Source organism: Narcine bancroftii, chromosome 13 (genome assembly GCF_036971445.1).
Source record: "Narcine bancroftii isolate sNarBan1 chromosome 13, sNarBan1.hap1, whole genome shotgun sequence".
NCBI classification, from domain to species: domain Eukaryota; kingdom Metazoa; phylum Chordata; class Chondrichthyes; order Torpediniformes; family Narcinidae; genus Narcine; species Narcine bancroftii.
The window spans coordinates 67,704,981-67,725,366 of record NC_091481.1 but is presented as its reverse complement, the minus strand read 5'-3'; the positions used below and the strand labels follow the sequence as shown (position 1 = coordinate 67,725,366).

Genomic DNA, 20,386 nt, shown 5'->3' with positions numbered 1-20,386 from the left:
TCAAACTGCACATTTTATTCTGTTTTTATTTTATCATTACTGCAATGATACACCAAGCCTTATTGGAGGGAAACTAACAGCTGCACTTTTTTGCCTCTGAAGCACATTGGTGAACCTGACTCTTTTTTTAAAAACGCCAACTGAAATTAAGACTTTAATGACTCTCTTTTTTTTTTAAAAACGCCAACTGAAATTAAGACTTTAAAAAACTGCATGTCGTTACACAGATCAACAATTCCCCCCCCCCCCACCCCACCACCAAAAGGTTTGCTTCCTGAAAAAAATGGCGATTATGATAGACAACTTCAAGCTAAACACAAGATAATTTCAGATTTGTGGGGAATATACCAGTAGACAAAAAAAAACGACAGGATCCATCTTAAAAAAAACAGCATATGATAGGAAAGTTTTAAGGATATTTTCGTGATCAGCACCCCAAAATCCATAAAATACACCCAAGTGTTCAGGAAGCAAAATCTTAGTTGTCTAGTGTTATAAATGCAAGAAACATTGTACCTTCAGCTCAACCATTTCAAATAGCAGTTCTTCATTTTTCCAATATGCATTGTCTCTCTCAACTGTCAGCTTCCCATTCTGCATTATACGAGAAAAGAGTTACCTTACAATTCTTAACTTCTCCACATTGTGCCAAAGTTTAACTTCAGGACAACAGATTTCTTTTTATTTTTCTTTCCTCAGAAAGCACTCAGTGTTCACTGATGTTCAGAGTATGGTGTAATGGGTTTATCAGTTGGAATTTAAAGGTTATATGAGCATATATGGGTGACATGTGCTCATGCCCAGAGGGCCTGTTACCGTGCTGTATCTCTAAATTCAATTTTAAAATATTAAGCTCTATTAATCCCCACACTCCAGATTTTGGTAGTGCCAGATGAGCAGATTTTCCAGACTATCAGATGCTATTTAATTAATATGACAACACATCACTAATTCACATTTTTAAAAAGGCATTGTCCAGTAATATTTCAGCAATTTAAGTGAGTCATATTTCAGTTTAAAATGACTGTAGCCAACACAGCCATGCATTTAAGGCTAGCACAATAGCCATTGCCATGGCTAGTGGAAAAAGCCAACATCTCCTAATGAGCCCAGTCCCAAACCAGTGTGATTGGGAATGGTCAGACAGCAGATTATCCAAGTTTTATTCTACTCTCCAGTTTACTTTTAATTATCATGAGGTTTATTCTGCTATTTACATAATTCCTATCACAAGAGATAAGTAGTGAGGGGACGGGCAATTTACTATAGGGAAGTAACTGTCATAATATATTAAGATACTTGAATTCCAGTTAGTGTCTTGTACAAAATCACAACTCCACTTTATTTAAGTTTAAATTCACCATCTCCAAATATTTTGTGTTGTGACAGATTATGTTATATTGTATATAGATATATTTTAAAGGAGATAAATTGTGGCAGGTTTTTTTTAGTGTAGGTCACAAACACTTCACAACACAGATCTCATTTAAAATGCCAGAACTCTACTCAAGCCAGACAGTCCAGGCTCAGAGTGCCTTTGCAAAAAGTTTGAAAAATGCCTATAGAGACTTCACAAGTAGGTGTTAATTGGACATGCTGTAGAGTAATGGATTATTGTTTTGGAAAGCAACAGATGAACAAACTCAGAAGAAAAGGTCCAGTACTGCAGTCTGTCTGAATGCAGTTTGCTTTTCTTGGAAGGTCATGTGGTTTGTTTTTTTTGAGAGAGAGAGAGAGAGAGAGAGAGAGAGAGAGAGAGAGAGAGAGAGAGAGAGAGAGAGAGAGAGAGAGAGAGAGAGAGAGAGAAAACAAAAAGGTACTCTGTGGTGACCAGAAAGAAATTATTATCCGGAAAACCCTGATGGGGATGTTTCTTCAGCAAGACACTGAAGTGGCTGATTGGAAGGAATCAGTTTGTGTCCCAACAAGCAACAAATCTCTCACTGAAAACTGACAAGACCTTTCCTGAGCGGTAACCATTTACCTTTCAAGCACCAGAGCCTGGTGAAATTCATAAATGTTAAATTCTGTGCACAGTATAAGAAATGCCTGATATCGGTGAAATTGGAAGAGTGAGAAGTGAGATTGGACTGTGAATCAAAGAACTTTTCTGAACCTACACACGTTACATACATGTGCACTTAGAATTAGAAGGGGGTTAAGCTAATAGTAATAAGTTAAGAGTTTGATCCTGTTTTCATGTTTAAAGATAATTAAAAGCAACTTTTGTTTAAGTAACCATTTATCTTGGTGAATTTCTATGGTGCTGAGTTTTGGGGTCCTTTGTGCCTATAACAGTGCTATAAGACCATAAGATACAAGAGCAGAAATTGGATGTTATTGAATGCCCATCGAGTCTGCCCTGCCATTCAATCATGAACTCATCCATTTTCCCACTCAGCCCACTGGCTGGCCTTCTCCTCATAACCTTTGATCCCCTGGCTAATCAAACCTGCTTTTAATGTGCCCACTATCTACTTATAAATACTATATCCTGACCTTCAACTCATTTTCACCACAGGAGATACATTAGACAAATAGATCATCCACCAAATGCATCTTTCCATTCTAGGATCTCACCTCTTCCTGAAGGAGACTGATGCTTAGGCTCAGATTCTGATGTTCCTTTTCCTTTTGAAAAGAGATTTCATTAGAAAAGATCTTTTTTTCTTTTATTTTATTAAAATACATGAGAATCATTTTGTACTTTTGGCTAGAAATAAATTTAGATATCAAAGCCAACAATGCAGGACAATGTTATCAACGATAGGAGTTAATTAATTGAATCAAGTTTGTCTGATGATGTCCATACTTTTAAAAGCCTGCAGTTTTTAAATGTGGTAGCTAACAGCAATGGATGTTGCCAGACCCATTGAGTCCCTCTAGCTTCTTGTTTGCTTTCATTCTTTTCTCTTCCCATCACCCACACCTTCCTTCCTTGAACTCTCCACCACCATTCCTTCCTTCCTCCTATTAAAGCTTTCTCAGCACTTTCCCCTCCCTCTATCACCATTTAGCTAATTAATTTTCTTTCCCCTCCCAGTAACCGACAAGCCTGTGCTCCTACCCCTTTCCCCTTCCTCCCCTCATTTGCCCAATCTTTGGCATTCCTGATGAAGGGCTCAAGCCCGAGACATTGATTACCTAGTGCTATCCATAAGTGCTCCATAATCTGCTGAGTTCCTCCATGACTTTTGTACAATGCTCTCATTGTTTCAGAATCAGAATTTATTGTCATGAACAACTCATGAAATTCGGTGTTTCGCAGCAGCGTCACTGTGCAAACATACATATTATAACCATCTTATGACATTACTATAACAATAATAATAATGCACGTAAAATTTGCTAACAGTTTTGCACCAATTTCCCTAATGCTCAATTTTATCCTCTGATGAATCTGCTCATGTTTTCATTCGAGGCTTTGGGTCTTTATCATTGCTGCCCTTGGAGCTAAAAAGAATTTTATTCCCTCACTAACAAGTGATCATAGCTGTGGGCACTACACAGGGACAGAATTAGTTCACCTCTATATTTTTTTAAAAAACCAGACAGTTGCCTTGAAGGTTCATGGCTATTATCAATTGTATCATGCCCCACACGAATTAAGATCAATCAGATTTTTAAGGCTTAATTTTGTTCTTAAAAATACATACCAACTGGCGGTTTTGGCTCTGCATCTTATAATTTCTGTCCTCTAGATTTTTCATAATGGATTTCAAATCCTCTAATTCATCCTCTAGTAATTTTACATGCAATGTTACTTGTTGAGAGCTGCAGGGAATAACAAGTATTATTTAACAATCAACAGTTCAGGACTGGGATTGGGAATAAGGTTTGATGGAGACAATACAATTTTGCAAAACAGAAACCAATTTTACATTTCAAGAATACAGAACAGTACAGAAACAAAAAATTCCTTCAGCCCACAATAGTTGCGCCAAACATGATGCCCAAAATTAACTAAAACCTGCTGCTTGCACATGACACATGACCCTGTATTCTTTGCCTATTCATGTGTATATTTGAAAGCTTCTTAAATGCTAATATTATACCAGATTCCACCACTACTCCTGATAGCAATCCCAGGTACCCACCACACTCTGAGTAAAATACTTACCCCACACATCTCCTTTGAACTCTTCTCCCCTGCCCCCCAACCAATAAAAAGAATGTCCTCTAGTATGTTACATTTGTATTGATTAGTACACAATCATTTTCCAAGTGTACATCTAATAATTGTATAAACTTCTTTAGTCTCCCCTCAGCCTCTGACGTTCGAGAGAAAACAACCCGTTTGTCCAACCTCTCCCCATGACTCATTCATACCCTATAATCCAGTACAGCTTGATAAATCTCCTCTGTACCCTTTACAAAGACTCTACATCCTTCCTGTGTGGGGGAAACCAGAATTGGACCAAATACTCCAAATGTGGCAGAAAAATGTTTTATATACTTGTAACATGACCTCCTTAATTTTACACATAATGCAATGCCCAATAAAGGCAACTATGCACTTGTCCAGATTAAACTCCCTCTTCCCTTTCTCTGCCCATTACCTACATGCCATCCATAATGTTTGGGGCACATACACATTTTTCCTTTATTTGTCCCTGTGCTCCACAGTTTTAAATTTATAATCAAACAATTCACATGTAATTAAAGTGCACATTCCAGATTTTATTCAAAGTTACTCATATATATGTTTTGGATTGATAATGTAGAAATTAACAGCACTTTTTATAGTCCCCTCATTTTAGGACACTATATTTGGGACATTTGGTTTCACGGGTGTTTATGAGTACTCAGGTATGTTTAATTGCTTAATCAGTGCAGGTATAAGAGAACTAGGTTTGCTTCAAGCTTTTGATCAACTTTGGAGTCTGCAATTACCATTTTTCAACATGAGGGCCAGAGTTGAGCCAATTAAAGTCAAAGAAGCCATTGAGGCTGAAAAAACAAGAATAAAACAGTAAAGACATCTCCCCAACTTTAGAATCAACAGCTTGGAAAATCATTAACAAGACAGCAAAGGGACAACAAAGTAATCGCAAAGGGATTGATATTTCAAGGAAGACCTGCACTGCTCATGACAGAACAATTCTTATCATACTGCAGAAAAATCCCCAAACCCATGTCCGACAGATAAGAAACACTCTTCAGGATGCAGGTGTGGATGTGTCCATGACTACCATCTGCAGAAGATTTCATGAACAGAAATACAGAAGCTGCACTGTAACATGCAAACCATGGGAAAGGTGGATCATGGACAGTGCCCTGTATGCCTCCATTTTGCTCTTGCCATCACTGATACAGGTTAAACTTGGTCCCATCTGTCCACAAGACTTTATCCAGAGTTCTGTAGGCTCTTTTAAATACTTCTTGGCAAACTAACCTGGCCATCCTTTCTGATGCTAATTAGTGGCTTGCATCTTGCAGCATAGCCTCTGTATTTCTGATCATGAAGTCTGCTTGGAGTTTCACCTGGCATAAAGCAGGATTTTTATAGCAACTCTATTCCAATCTACCTTTTTAGTTTGTTTTTCAGTTCAAAGACTTCCTCAGTCAACCGTACATTTGCTTCCTCACAAGCTTCCACTGCTCTCTGTAATTTATCATTTTGATCCATCAATTTCTTGTTTGTATACTCCAGACACTCAATATCATTGATCAACTCAGTTGCCTCACTTTGGGAGAAAAAAAAACACATTTAAGAGACATATTCAAAAAGCAATGCTTTGCCAAATCTACATTGCCAAAAGAATGCAATTAGTCTTTTAAAGCAAACGGGAGTTGGAAAGGTATAAGCAGAGCAACCATCGCGCGAGTCAGCCAGAGACTAAGGCAAGGCTCTGATGAAAGTTTATTCTTTGACTTTATTAGTGCCTGGTAGAATAGTCAGAATGGCAACAGAGTTCATTTTGTGATATGGGAATTCTGAGAGCTTTGCCATCTGTAGGAGGCACATCATGTGGCAGCTCCTTAAAGTGTTAAGAAAGTGAAACTGTAGCTCAATGACCTTCAGCTCATATGGGAAAATAAATTCAAAGAGCTATAGAGAGGCAGTAACACTGAAGCTGCAGGAGGCAGGTAGCTGGATGACTGAGAAGGAAAGCAAAAGCAAGTATGTAATGCAGGGTATCCCTATGACATTTCCCTCTACTTTCAATACTTTTTTGGGGGGGGTGGAGGGGGAACCTACCATGGCAAAGTTACAGTAACTGTAAAACAAGAGCTTGATTAGACCCCACTTAGAATATTGTATTCAGCTGTGGTCATCTCATTACAGGAAGGATGTGAAACTGGAGAGGGTGCAGAAGAGATTTACCAGGAATGGAAAACGTTGCCTGGAATGGAGAATATACTTTATGAGGAAAGATTAACAGCTTTTCTCTATGGAGCAAAGAAGGATGAGGTGACTTAATATGATGCACAAGATTATGAGATACATAGATAGGGTAGACAGCCAGCACCTTTTTCCTGGGATAACAGTAGCAAATATCAGAGGGCAATTGCAATAAGGTGAGGGAGGAAAGTTTTGAGGTGTGACATCAGCGATAAGACTTTTAAAAAAAAATAGAGAGTGCCTAGAATGGGTGGCCAGAAGTGGTGGTGGAGGTTTGAAATTGAACTCTTAGCCAGGTATATGGATGCAAGAATAGAGGGTTATGGGTGTGAGGTAGGGAAGGTTTAGATTGTTGAGTAGGTTTCTATAGGTCAGTACAACATTGTGGGGTGAAGCGTCTGTACTGTTCTATAAGGTTTTACATTCTTGAGAAAAATAGGGCTTTCCACCCAACCTATGTACACAATCCTATGTACTTGCAAGCAGAACAGTATGCTCTGATATCAAAGAAAATTTGAACAAAAGAAAATGAGATATTGAGGCAAATGACTAAAGAAGTGTTTTCATTAGCGAAATGAAAACAAAATTAAGAAATGAATACTAAAGTTCATATCTTAAGGCAAGACTGATAATAATGAACCTATTAAATTCCAGGATGACCAAGAGACATCAATAGTTAAACAGATACTCACAGGCTTCCTTTGTTTACATCACCCCCGTATCCTTCAAGTTGTCCTGATGATGCATCAAATTTCTTATCTGGAAAAATACTTCACTTTTAAAAGAAATGCCAAACACCATTAATTCTGCAACCCTACAATCTCAGTGGTGAAGCCACAAACATAAAATGGGTTAAAAATAGAGAAACACACTCGGTTTCTCCATCCTTGAGCTGGAATATAATATTGCAGATTTAGCCTCAAAGTCATTTTGGAATATTCGACAAATGCAATAAAAAAAAACCTATTATAGGCATTGCTGAATTGTATGTACTTGTGGCTTTCACAGGCATTGAAACATGTTACTGGCCTGGAAGACATTGTTACTTGTTCATTGGATAAGTACGTTTATAGCATTATACTAACCTGTATGTAAAATACACAAGCTGTCTCTGGATTTGGCCTCTTCATTTTTTCCACCAGAAAGCCTACATTTACAATCAAAACATTATTTATTTAAACATTGGGTGTTATAAACTTCTCTTCCTATTTCACCAGATTATGACCTTATATCAAATCAGGAAACTCTCAGCAGAATGGCTCAGGACCACACAAAAAAATCCATTCAACTCAAAGCCTATGAGAACACTTCCATTTTTCACTTCATACATTTTTCTTCTACAGCAATGCAACAGAGCTAGTTGATCTCCAGCTGTGTTTATGACAATAATTCTCATCATTAAGCTGTCCCCTTCCCACGAACATTCTGTTCTACTTTACTATTCTGCAAAAGTGCAGTACTCTAAAACAATATCTAAATCAGTTTTAATTTCAGGGAATATTAAGGTATATCAAGTAATCATTTGTCCTTATTTTATTTCAAAACATTTCAGATGGTAATAATTTGCATCCTTTCATGTCAACAAATAGGCAGTCAAGAGACTTGCATCATATCTGTATACTGTACATCTGTGAAATAAATTCATCCCGTTAGGAAGGATTAAAGTTTGAGCAAAGATATAGGTTTTATGTCTTTAATTTAATTAATTCAATATAGTTTAACTTAGAGACACAGCATGGTAACGGGCTTTCTCGACCCATTAGCCTGTGCACCCAATTGGATGCTTGTGACAAATAACTTACTAACCCGCACATCTTTAGAAAGTGGGAGGAAACAGGAGCACCCAGAGGAAACCAATGTAGAACTCAAGGACACAGAGACTCTTTACAGACATCAGCAGATTTAAACTTGGGTTGCTGACACTGTATTAGCATAGTGTTAACCGCCATGCTAACTGTGCCGCCCTAATGCTACCCTGTATTGTTTCTTTCATAAAAAACTTTTTCATAGGTTTTTGGTTTATGCAGATTTAGGAGGAAGTCAGATTATTCTTTGAAGATTCCAATTCCACTAACTAGAAAAGATAGCTGAATTTATGTACATCATGGACATCTCTTCTTCTTTGGCTTGGCTTTGCGGACGAAGATTTATGGAGGGGTATGTCCATGTCTGCTGCAGGCTCGTTGGTGACTGAAAAGTCCGATGCGGGACAGGCAGGCACGGTTGCAGCGGTTGCAAGGGAAAATTGGTGGGTTGGGGTTGGGTGTTGGGTTTTTCCTCCTTTGTCTTTTGTCAGTGAGGTGGGCTCTGCGGTCTTCTTCAAAGGAGGTTGCTGCCCGCCGAGCTGTGAGGCGCCAAGATGCATGGTTGGAGGCGAGATCAGCCCACTGGCGGTGGTCAATGGGGCAGGCACCAAGAGATTTCTTTAGGCAGTCCTTGTACCTCTTCTTTGGTGCACCTCTGTCTCGGTGGCCAGTGGAGAGCTCGCCATAGAACACGATCTTGGGAAGGCGATGGTCCTCCATTCTGGAGACGTGACCCACCCAGCGCAGTTGGGTCTTCAGCAGCATGGATTCGATGCTTGCGGACTCTGCCAGCTTGAATACTAATCACAGCAAACAGAAGAGGACAATAAATTTCACGATCTGCTCACACTGCAAGCAATGGCTACACGAAGTCGTTCCATAAGATCTCAAAGGATGACATGGATAATTTGGACCAAAGGGCTTTTTCCACATTGTGTGACTATGCACTGGTAGAAAAGCAATGGGTGACCACCACCACACAGACAGGTAGTTCAAGAGTCTCTTATGTCCATCCCCTTTCGACAAAACATATTGTGCTGATACGGTTGGGGACGGGTACAGGTAGGAGTGCTTTTCAAGGGAATGCAAAAATTATGGCACCATAATTGGCTTTGCTGCACAGCAGGGGAGGAAGACGACTGGAAGAACCATTGTCAAAGGGGACTTGAATTTGACAGGAGCAAACAAGATCTTCAGTTGTATGTTGCCTCCCTAGTGCCCAGGTCAGGAATGCCACAGTTTAGCAAGGGCATTTGGAAGGAGAGAAGATTAATAGACAGTGGTCATTGCTATCAGTTTCTACATGATTTTTTTTAAAAAGACATACAGCGTGGTAACAAGCCCTTTTGGCCCACGAGCCTGTGCCGCACATTTGAACCCAATTAACCTACAATCCTTCATACATTTTTGAAGGGTGGGAGAAAACTGGAGCACCCAGAGGAAAACTACACAGGTGGGGAGAAAATACAAACTCTATAGATAATGCGGATTTAAACCCTGGTCCCAGACGCTCTAACAGCATTATGCTAACCGTTACACTAACTGTGCTACTGTACAGAAAATGGAATGAGGTCCTTCAGCTTGAATTTATGAGATAAGAGTTTATTGCCATATACCCACATTTAACATACAGATGCAATTAAATACTTATTATCTGCAGCCACACAGATGAACAAGTTGTAGCAACTGCAAAAGTACAAACTAAATTACCACAATGTCAAGAGAGGAGAACAAGAGATAATAAATACAAAAGGATATACAAATAAACATTCACATTTGAAGTTAGTGCAAGAAAAAAGTGACACTTCAATATATAGGCAGATCCTTTAGTGATCCCACTGTAGTTTATGGTTAGGGTAGCAAGGGAAGGTTCAAGAACCAGATAGCTGCTGGAAAAAAAAAGACTTCTTGGTCTTGGACTTCAAGCTTTGCACCTTCTGGTTAATGGCCAGTGAGAAGAGATTACAAGAACCCTGGATGATGTTGGCTGACTTCTTAGGACAGCTTCTTGCATAGATGTCTTCAATAGACAGGAGGTCAATGGCAGTAATGGACGGCCGTTTGCCCCTCTCTGTGGCCTTCTGCATTTCTAGGACCTCATGTTTCCAAACTAAGCCACAATGCAACCAGCCAGTATATATATTCCACAGTACATCTGGAGATGTTTGTCAGGGTATGTGATGATATGCCAAATTTACTCAGACTTGTGATAGTAGAGGCATGAGTATGCCTTTTCCAAGGTTGCCTTAATGTGCTGGCTCCAGGGGAGATCTTCTGACGAGGACCAGGAATTTTAACATAACAACCCTCTCCACGGTGTCCTCTTAATAAAGACAGTGCATGGTTCTCCGCCTTTCCTTCTGGTCTTGCTTGCATTAACTTCAACCAGGTTCTCGATTTCAATACTTGATTCATCATTACACATCATCAGAGATGGTGTTTTTAAAAAAAAAAATTATATTTACTTGAGTCTTTTAAAATATACAAACAATATAAAACATTTCTTTATCACATTATGTCCAGTGTTTTTTCCCCTTCCCCAGATATTAAGTTAACCATAAGAGGGAAAGGAAAGAACAAAAATTAAAACATGACTTAAATGCCACAAACTTAATTCACTTTCTTCTTTATTTATCTGTTGGGGTTTGTACCTTAATTAATTTCTTTGGGGGATGGCGAGGAGGGGGGTGGGGGGGGGGAGTATAGATCATATCTATGCAAAACTGTTGACAAAGCTCAAGGACCTGGGTGTCTTTTTGGCTACAAAATCCTCAACAGCAGACTCCAATCAGTATCAATTCTTCCATGCTGACCTTCAACATAGGGACAACCAAACTGTGTGCTGAGTCACCTGCTCTATTCCTTATACAATGAACCTACAGCCTTTTGGCTGCAACTCAATTTACAAATTTGATGACAACACCATCGCGATCTCAGGCAGAATAAATAATTGAAATAGAGATCCTGGTTGGATGGTGCCAGAACAATAATATTGCTCAAGGTCACCAAGACCAAGAAGCTAATTATTTATTTCTGGAAAGAGAGCCAGAGAAATCACACACCTGTCTGCACTGATGGGATGGAGAATGTTAGAACCTTCAAGTTTATGAGTTAATACAATTCATGAAGGGAAAAGAAGCATATGCAAGGTTTAAGAAGCAAAAGTCAGGAAGAGCTCATGAGAATTATACGGGATCCAGGAAGGAACTTGAGAAACAACTTGGAAGAGCTAGAAGAGTGCAAGGCTTTGACATGTCAGATTAAGGAAAACCCCAAGGTGTTCTATGCATTTGTGAAGAACAGAAGGATGATGAGAGTGAAGGGGGGCTGCTTAAGGATAAAGAGGGGATATGCCTGGAACCAGTGGAGGAAGTGAGGTCCTAAATGAATACAGGTACACGATCCTTTATCCAGACATCTAAAATCCAGAAAGCTCCAAAATCCGGCGGTCGGGGGAGACGGCGGGGCAGCCGAGGGACCAGCGGAGATGTCCAAGGGACCGCAGTTGGGGGAGATGGCTGGGTGACTGGAAGGGAGTGCACAATTCAGGTGGGCTTTCTGAAATCCAGAAAAATCCTAAATTCGGAACACACTGTCCCCCAAGGGTTCCAGATAAAGGATCGTGTACCTGTACAAGAGGAAATGCTAGATCTTTTGAAGTGTTCAGATAGTCAAGTCCCTGGGACAATACAGGACACACCCCAGCTCAAGTCTTGAACCTTGACTGTTTAGATTCAAATTTGACTTGGCTGCAGAAAGCAGAGCGTGATTGTAGATGGAACATACTGTGTCAGGAGGTCAGTGGCTGGTTGGGCTCTACAGGGATCTGTTCTGCAACCACTGCCTTTGAAATTTTTATAAATGATGGATGGTGGAGATGTAGGCCAGTAAATTTGCAAATGATTCAAAGGATGAAGGCTGTAATGGGTTATAACATGTTATAGACATGATATAGAGAAGAGGCAAATGGAATTCAATCAAGATAAGGGATTCTTAACAGTGTGGAGGATTAGAGGGATCTTGGGGTCCAATATAGATCCCTAAAAATTGCCAGGTTAGTTCATAGGGTGATTAAGAAGGTGTATGGCATGTTAACCTTCATTAGTCAGGGGATGGAGGTCAGATCCAAGAGATAAGGCTGCAATTCTATAAAATTCTGGTTGGATTACACTTGGAAGGATGTAGATGCTCTAGAGAAGATGCAGAGATTTACCAGGATGATACTTGGATTGGAGAGCAGGTCTAATGATTGACCAAGCTGAAAAAGAGAAGGTGTTTCCTTTTGGTGCCACAAAGGATGAGAGGTGATTTAAGAGATATGTAAGATTATGAGCATCGAGTCCACGCTGCTGAAGATCCAGCTGCGCTGGATGGGTCACGTCTCCAGAATGGAGGACCATCGCCTTCCCAAGATCGTGTTATATGGCGAGCTCTCCACTGGCCACCGTGACAGAGGTGCACCAAAGAAAAGGTACAAGGACTGCCTAAAGAAATCTCTTGGTGCCTGCCACATTGACCACCGCCAGTGGGCTGATAACGCCTCAAACCGTGCATCTTGGCGCCTCACAGTTTGGCGGGCAGCAACCTCCTTCGAAGAAGACCGCAGAGCCCACCTCACTGACAAAAGGCAAAGGAGGAAAAACCCAACACCCAACCCCAACCAACCAATTTTCCCCTGCAACCACTGCAATCGTGTCTGCCTGTCCCGCATCGGACTTGTCAGCCACAAACGAGCCTGCAGCTGACGTGGACTTTTTACCCCCTCCATAAATCTTCGTCCGCGAAGCCAAGCCAAAGAAGATTATGAGGGGCATTGACAAGAGTGGACAGCCAGCAATTTCTTCCCCCAGGGCAACAATCACAAATACCAGAGGATATTTGTTTAAAGTGAGCAGAGGAAAGTTTAGGGCAAATACAAGTATTAATCCAGGTGCAGTAAAATCCCCAGTATTTTACACTACCTGGAACCAGAAACCCGCAAAAAAAAAAAGGGATACAATTAATGAGAATAAATAAAAATTTAAAATTGTAAAAGTAAATGTTCTCCGAAGCAGCACACAAGCTCCTGGTGAAAATGGAAGCAAACATTCGGCTAGTGGAGCGCCCAGTCATGGCCCCACCTATAGCAGCTGTTTGAATAAAGTTTCAATAAAATTGTCTGAATAAAATGGCACTGCCTAGGATGAAGAGCCATCTGATCCCACACACCACTGGGGAAACTCTCCTAAAGTGTTCCCCTCTATCTGCCTAGTAAGAGTCCTTATCTTTAGTATTACTGTATTTGATGGCATACAAGACCCGCTCTCCCCCCCTCCCCACCCAAAGTCTCGAACATATCTCCTGTGTCTTATATGCAAAGTTGAAATTAGGGTGATAAAGGTGAGCAACTCCGACATGATCATCATTGCTATGTGGTTCACTAACATCACTGCCACCTATCGTTGGGGGCTGGTGTCGAGCTGTCACGGGTTGGAGGGGTATGGGGAGGAGCACGAAACAGTAGGATGGTGGCGGGTTGTCAGGAGACTCTCCCAGCTCTGGTCCCACTGCCCCCTGCCCCAACAGCCCGCCAACCAGTCCCCACACTGATCCCACTGCCCTACTTCCCCACACTAATCCCACTGCCCTACTTCCCCACACTAATCCCACTGCCCTACTTCCTCCCACTGATCCCACTGCCCCACTTCCCCCACCCCAGGCCGCTGAGAGAGGACAGTGAGCCACCGGGAGAAAGCAGGGCAGTGGGACCAACGAAGGGAATGACAGCAGCAGTTTGTTTTTATAAAATACTTTTTTGCTATAGCTAAGCTGATTTTGTTTTTTCTTGAAAATCACAGCAGTATTATTATTAAAACAATTTTTCCTTTTGTCCATTTTTTTCTGCTGTACTGTAGCTATATATTTCAATAACATTAAATGCTTACTCGTAAGTACACCTAAACAATTGTTCCCTGCTGAAATGGGGTGGGGAGGGCTTATATACCAGTGGGTCTTATAGGCCATTAAATACAGTAACTATATTAGTAAGGGTCTATCTGTAAACTTGGGGTTAATTATACAGTGGCGGTGGTTAGTGCAACACTGTTACTGCACCAGTGACTAAGATTAGAATTTAAATTTAAGGATAACAACACTTTTTTCCCCAAATTATTTCACATTTTGCACTGTGTTTTGATTTTTAAATTGCTTATTCTTTGGAATAAGCAATTCTTTGGAATTGGAAAAGTGTCTCTCATGCAACTGGAAAATTTGCATTTCTGCATCCGCAATCCCCGTATGTGCTGGATACCAGGATTTTGCTTATTTGGTATTGAGGCAGTGGCTCCACTACCTGGGCTATATTGCTACCACTAAACTGCAAAATGATATTGATCAGCTGGTAAATTGGACATTACATTATCAGATGGAATTTAATCCTAGTGTGCATGAGGTGATGCTTTTTGCTTGGTCTAATAATAATAGAACATAAAGTAACATTAAGTAATTAAGATCATTAAGTAGCAAAGGGACCTTTGTTTACAAGGTGGTAAAAAAGCAAAATATACACCTTTATTAGCCTGGACAGAAATTAAGCATAATTACACCTTGGTGCAACTTCATAGAGCATTGGTTAACACACAGCAGGTAAATGGTGCACAGTTTTGGTCAACATACAATAAGGATGTTTACACAGGAGATTCACCAAGATGTTTCTAAAGATGGGATATTTCACCTATGGGAAGAGACTGGCTGGAGCCACAAAGTCACACAACACAGAACATGCCATTCAGCCCAACTCATCCATGTTAATCAAGATGGTATTTTGGGCCAAGGAGTAAAGGGGATGTGAGAAAGATATTTGGACCCAAATGGTAGTTGCATTGTCAGAAAGGTGGTAGAAGTAGGTAATCTAACAATACATTCAGAAATGTTAAACTTCATAAAAAAGCTTCAAATTTAAAAAAGTTATTTGTTTTATAATGGCATAATTACAGCTTTAGTGCAAACTATAATAGTTACCCCTCCTCTCTGCATTCAGCTATCCACTGCTTCATGACATTGTGAAAGGTTCCTAAATTCACTGCAATGTCCCTTTCTTCTGGATTGAACATTTGGTGCAGCATTCTTAGCTGTCCTTTCTTACAGCTTTGACCTGTTACATCTTCCAGATATGAAATGATTCTGGATACATACACTTCTCCTTTAAATACAAAAGTGAAATCATTCAATGGTTTAAAATAATCAGATTTACTTTAGACTGTGTATGAGTTGAAGTTCAACATTTATAAAAAAAAATACGTAATACATAAGCAGGCCACGAATTGCCCATGAGGTAAAGATAAATAACATTTTAGACCAGAACCCTTTTTCAAGGTACGAGAAAAAAAACAGGAAGGCACCTGAATAAAAAGGCTATGAGAAGAGGGAAGGCCCCCCCAGTAGCACCACTCCATCAGCCACTGCATCTATCATCCTCCTACTACATGATATCACCACAGATACATCTTCCCCTCTCCACCTTCTACAATGATGTTCCCTCCATGACTCCCTTGTTCACTCCCCCCTTCCCACCAATCACCCCATTGGTACTTACCCTTCTGAATGAAAAAAATGCAACACTTGTGCCCAACCTCCATCCTCGCCACCATTTGGAACTCCAAACAGTCCTTCCAAGTGAAGCCACACTTTACTTGTGAATCTACAGAGATCATGTATTGCATCTGGTGCTCCCATTGTGGACTCCTCTACATTGGAGAGACTGGATGCAGACTGGAAAAGTGTTTTGTTGTGCACCTTCGCTCCGCTGCAATAGCGAGGATCTCTCAGTGGCAGCCCACTTCAATTCCCTGCTCCATTCCCATGCTGACATGTCTGACTATGGTCTCATGCACTGCCAGACTGAGACCTCTCACAATCTGGAGGAACAGCACATCTTATTTCATCTGAGCACCACCCAGTCATTTGGTTTCTTTGGTTTTTGTTAGCCCCCCCCACCCTTTCTCCTATGTCTCCTTTCCTCCAGGTTGGTCTCTCTCTTTCCCTCATCCCCTTTCCTCCACCTCTGCATTAACAGAGCCAAACCCTTCCTCTGATAATTCTCACCATTCCTCTACTGTCCTCCTATCCATGTCCAATGATCACCTTTTGCTTTTTGGTCTGTGTTTCCCCCCCACCACCGACCCTCTTCCCTCCTCCCCTTGCCTTTTCATTCAGCCACCTGTCTGCTTTTTGCTCATACCTTGAAGAAGGGCTCAGGGCCAAAACACTGGTATTACATACAGGTATCTTTACCTCCAATGGATGCTGCATGATCTGATGAGTTCCTCTGCCATTTATGTGTTTAAGCAAATTACATGTTACCTTTTCCTTCTGTATCACAGGATTTAAATGTGCAATTTAGGACATCTTCCTCTGAGCAAATGCTCATTTCAGTCGAGTTCTCAATGGAGTTAATTGCTTTAATCTCACATCCCAATTCTGAAAGGACAAGGTATATAGTTGATTAGGATTAAACTATCTATGTGCCTTCAGGTGAACAAAATAAAATCGCTTCATTCACAAAAATAATATCTATTAGGAGATGAAAACTGTTACAACCCTGTAACCATTGAAGCTTATTGTTGAGGAAAGAGAAATTAAGCTGCAAAATCTTAAAATAAGAGAAAGATAAAATTTTACAATTTGCATTTTTCTGACCTATGGAATCTAACTAAATTCTAATCTCAAAATAGGTTCACTTCTGTTTGTATCCACAGAGGCAACCAGCTGGCCCAAATAACAACTGATTACATGGAGGACAACCATCTAAGTAAAGAGAGACAGGAATTCTTTGAAGAATCAGAATACAAAAGACTGCAGTCTAGGGACCTATGAGGGAGGCAAGAGTCCATAGTGAAAGGAGACTTGAGAGATAGCAACTGGAGATGACAAGAGTGAGAAATTTTTGTATGGTGAAAGCATAGGAACTTGCTTATGGACAGACTCTTCTCACCTTGTTGAAATAGAAGCAATTCAACTTGTTTATCTTGAAAATCAATTCAAATACACTACCAATGGAAGGTAGTGGGGTAGAATAATATTGATCTCCACATGTTCCAAGGATTTCCCAGCAAAAATGGCATGAATTGGTCAGGATATCCAAACACTATTCAGGCAGACAAACTCTGTTGGAGTTTTTAAATTCCACAAGTAAATTGAAAGGATTTTTTTTTTTTTTGCAGCAATGGAAATTCTAGTTAAACTACATTTGGAGTATTGTGTGCAATTCTAGGTGCCCCATTGCAAGAAGGATGAGGTGGTTTTGAATAGGGTATAAAAGAGATTTATCAGCATTCTGCCTGGATTAAATCTGCATGAACCTCAAGAAGGCATTGGACAAATTTGAATAGTTTTCTCTTGAATGTTGGATGGAAGTTTTAAAATTATAAGAGGTATTGATAGGGCAGATAGTCAGATTTGTTTTCCTGCATGGTAAAAACATTAAATACAAGACATTTGTTTAAGGTTGGGGGGGGGGGGGGTTGTTAGCAGGAGATGGGATTAGGGGATATGTATGGGGCATTTTTTTTGTCCCACACACACTAAAACACTCAGTGGTGGATGGCTGGAATGGTTTGCCAGGAGTAGTGCTGGAAGCAGATAGGATAGTAGTATTAAAGAGGCAAATAGAGGGATATGCATCTTGTACGAGCAGCAGATTTATTTTACTTTGGCAATGTTATGCACAGACATTATGGGCTGAATGGCCTATTCTTTATTCTACAACAGGGAAAGCTGAGGCTCATACAAAATTTCTGATGTTTCAGCCCCATGTCAGACTGCCAATTTTCCATTTCAGGAAACTTCAAAAATGCTAACAAAAATAAAGTTTTATACAGCTAGAAGTGGTTTCCATCAGTAAAAAATAAATATAAAGTCTCCTGCAGAAACAAAGAACTGACAGTTTTACATTTGATTAGTATTGTTAGAATAGCATGTAAAACTTTGTTTTTGCAGTGAACAGGAGCTGGAGTGTGAGAGGGCTGGACAGTTTAAGAAGGTGAGAGATATTAGCAGAGCAGCCATTGTGGGAGTAGTCATTGGATGAATGAGTAATGAGTTGAAGCTTTGTAGAGAATAAGCCAAGACAAAGGCAAGATTCTAGTGAATTTATTCTTTGACCTTGTATTAGTGGGATGCATTGCCAGTGGTGGTGTTGGAGGCTAGTACATTAGGGACTTTTAAAAGGCGGCCAGGCGCGTAGATGACTCGGCCAGGCGCATGGATGAGTGTGAGTTAGGGAAGGATTAAATTGTTGAGCCTGTTTATAAAGGTTGGCACAACATTGAGGGCCAAAAGGCCTCTAGTGCTTTTTTATTTTTTTTTAAATTAGAGCATGGTAAAAGGCCTTTCCAGCCCATACTACCCAAATACTTCAATTAACCTACAACCAGCCTATGTTCTAAGGGTGGAAGGAAACTGGATGACCAGGAGGAGACCCATGCAGACACATTGGGAACAAAATCCTTAAACAGTACTGGATTTGAACCTGGGTCACTAGCACTGTAAAATACTAATGGAGTAAAAAAATTTGCAAAGATCATAGACATTTGTCAGAGAATTATAGAAGCTTCTAGCACCGAAAAAGGTCCTTCAGCCCAAATCCATACTAACCAACCTGGTCCCATTTGTCTAATTTTGTCTCATATTCCTCTAAATACCGTTCCTATCTAAATACTTATCTAAATGCCTTTTTAACACTTCTTTCCCATTTCTTCCACTTCCTCTGGCAGCCTGTTCCATCGCCCTACTCTTCTAGTCCCTTTTAAATCTTTCCCCGCACCCTCTTTATTATTACATTGCCCTACCCTGGGACAATGTGCAACAGTGAAGGTCTTTGTGGAGTTTCAGCTCCTCTAATGTGTCATCATGCTATTCTTGGCTTGAGACATCAGGTCAATTTCTCTCAACATCAACAATATGCTTGAAGTACTTTGCTTTATTGTTGAATATTAGAATGGATGCTGACATATCGTCGATCACAATATAATTAATTGCTTGCAAAAACTTACCATTTGTACCCATTGATGGGAATGGTAAAGTCCGCTTTACTGCAGCATGTTGCTCTCTGTTGCACACATCAATGTTTTGCAATTTCACATTTGATCCATTGCACTGATTGTCTTGTGTTCTGCATTGGAAAAAGCTGTCAAAAGAACAGCTCCTCTTAAGGTCATTGTGTTTTCCTTTTCCTTGCTCCATCAATAATCTAGCATATTAATTCAAAGATGAATAAAGAAAGAGATGAGAACAAAAGGTAAATAAAGGAGAAAGTTAATCAAATGCACAAACAAAAATAAGCCACTATTTCCTCAGTTTTTCCCCCAGGCTATCTACGATCAAAAGTGTGAGATAAATAGAGAATATAAAGTCATTGTCATACAGTTCAAAGTCTTCTCCCAAAATACAAGGTTAACTGATCAGGGATGAAATTAGAGACACAGTAACACTGTAAAAAGTATAGACGGGTTCAACATCAGCATCAATATGCTCAGGTTACAAGAATCTGCCAGACTGTGTGAAAAATTTCAATTTTGCCTCAGTAGTATTCTGAAGTATATTACGGAGGATGACTTCTCTGAAGCACAGAAAAGACGATTACTCGATCCAATCAAATGCACAAATGATGAGCTGAGTTTAAAAAGTAGCCAAATCATAGTAGACATTTGTAGAGGGGATACAAGGTTAGAACCTCAAAGTCAACAAGGAAACCCAGGCAAGGATACAAAACTTTAATACCAGAGACGGAAGCTACAACATATCTGAAACACATAGTCAGCCTCAATCTTTTAGTGAGGAGAGTCTGTACAATGAAGGCTCTCGAAAACTACAGGTGTATCATGGAGAGCATTCTGACTGGTTGCATTATTAGCCCACCTGGGTCCCAGGTGCGATTACTGGGGCAAAGGTGCTGTTAACACCTTTCAAATCGCAGGGGAAAATCGACTCATTAAATCATGATGACGCAGTAAGTGACGCACTCATGAGAACTATCGGCAGTCTCTCCCCACCCCCCCATACAAAACAGGCCGTCAGTCATCACCTCCAATGCCTCTCCATCCATGGCAGCTGCCTCTCTCCCTCCCGAGGAAGCGACCTCCCGTTGCCCCCCCCCCCCACCGTGGCAGTGCCACCTCAGCCAGGGACATCCCTGTAATGCTAGCGTGCGAGCACTGACATCATCAAAGTAAACAGGTCAGCCATTTCCCCTTTGAAA

General features: G+C 40.4%; 1 protein-coding gene across 1 annotated transcript in view; it reads right to left on the bottom strand.

The window, feature by feature from the left end:
- Nucleotides 1-20,386, bottom strand: part of LOC138748257 (paramyosin-like) — an 83,761-nt gene that overhangs the window by 52,764 nt on the left and 10,611 nt on the right. The window contains exons 2-10 of the mRNA XM_069908106.1: nucleotides 19,182-19,378; nucleotides 16,492-16,608; nucleotides 15,151-15,331; nucleotides 7,432-7,493; nucleotides 7,039-7,105; nucleotides 5,529-5,687; nucleotides 3,657-3,774; nucleotides 2,581-2,631; nucleotides 517-594 (exon numbers count right to left, since the gene is read on the bottom strand). Of these exons, the coding sequence (XP_069764207.1) occupies nucleotides 517-594; nucleotides 2,581-2,631; nucleotides 3,657-3,774; nucleotides 5,529-5,687; nucleotides 7,039-7,105; nucleotides 7,432-7,493; nucleotides 15,151-15,331; nucleotides 16,492-16,608; nucleotides 19,182-19,371 (1,023 nt within the window). The 5' untranslated portion in view covers nucleotides 19,372-19,378. The remainder of the gene's footprint in view (nucleotides 1-516; nucleotides 595-2,580; nucleotides 2,632-3,656; nucleotides 3,775-5,528; nucleotides 5,688-7,038; nucleotides 7,106-7,431; nucleotides 7,494-15,150; nucleotides 15,332-16,491; nucleotides 16,609-19,181; nucleotides 19,379-20,386) is intronic.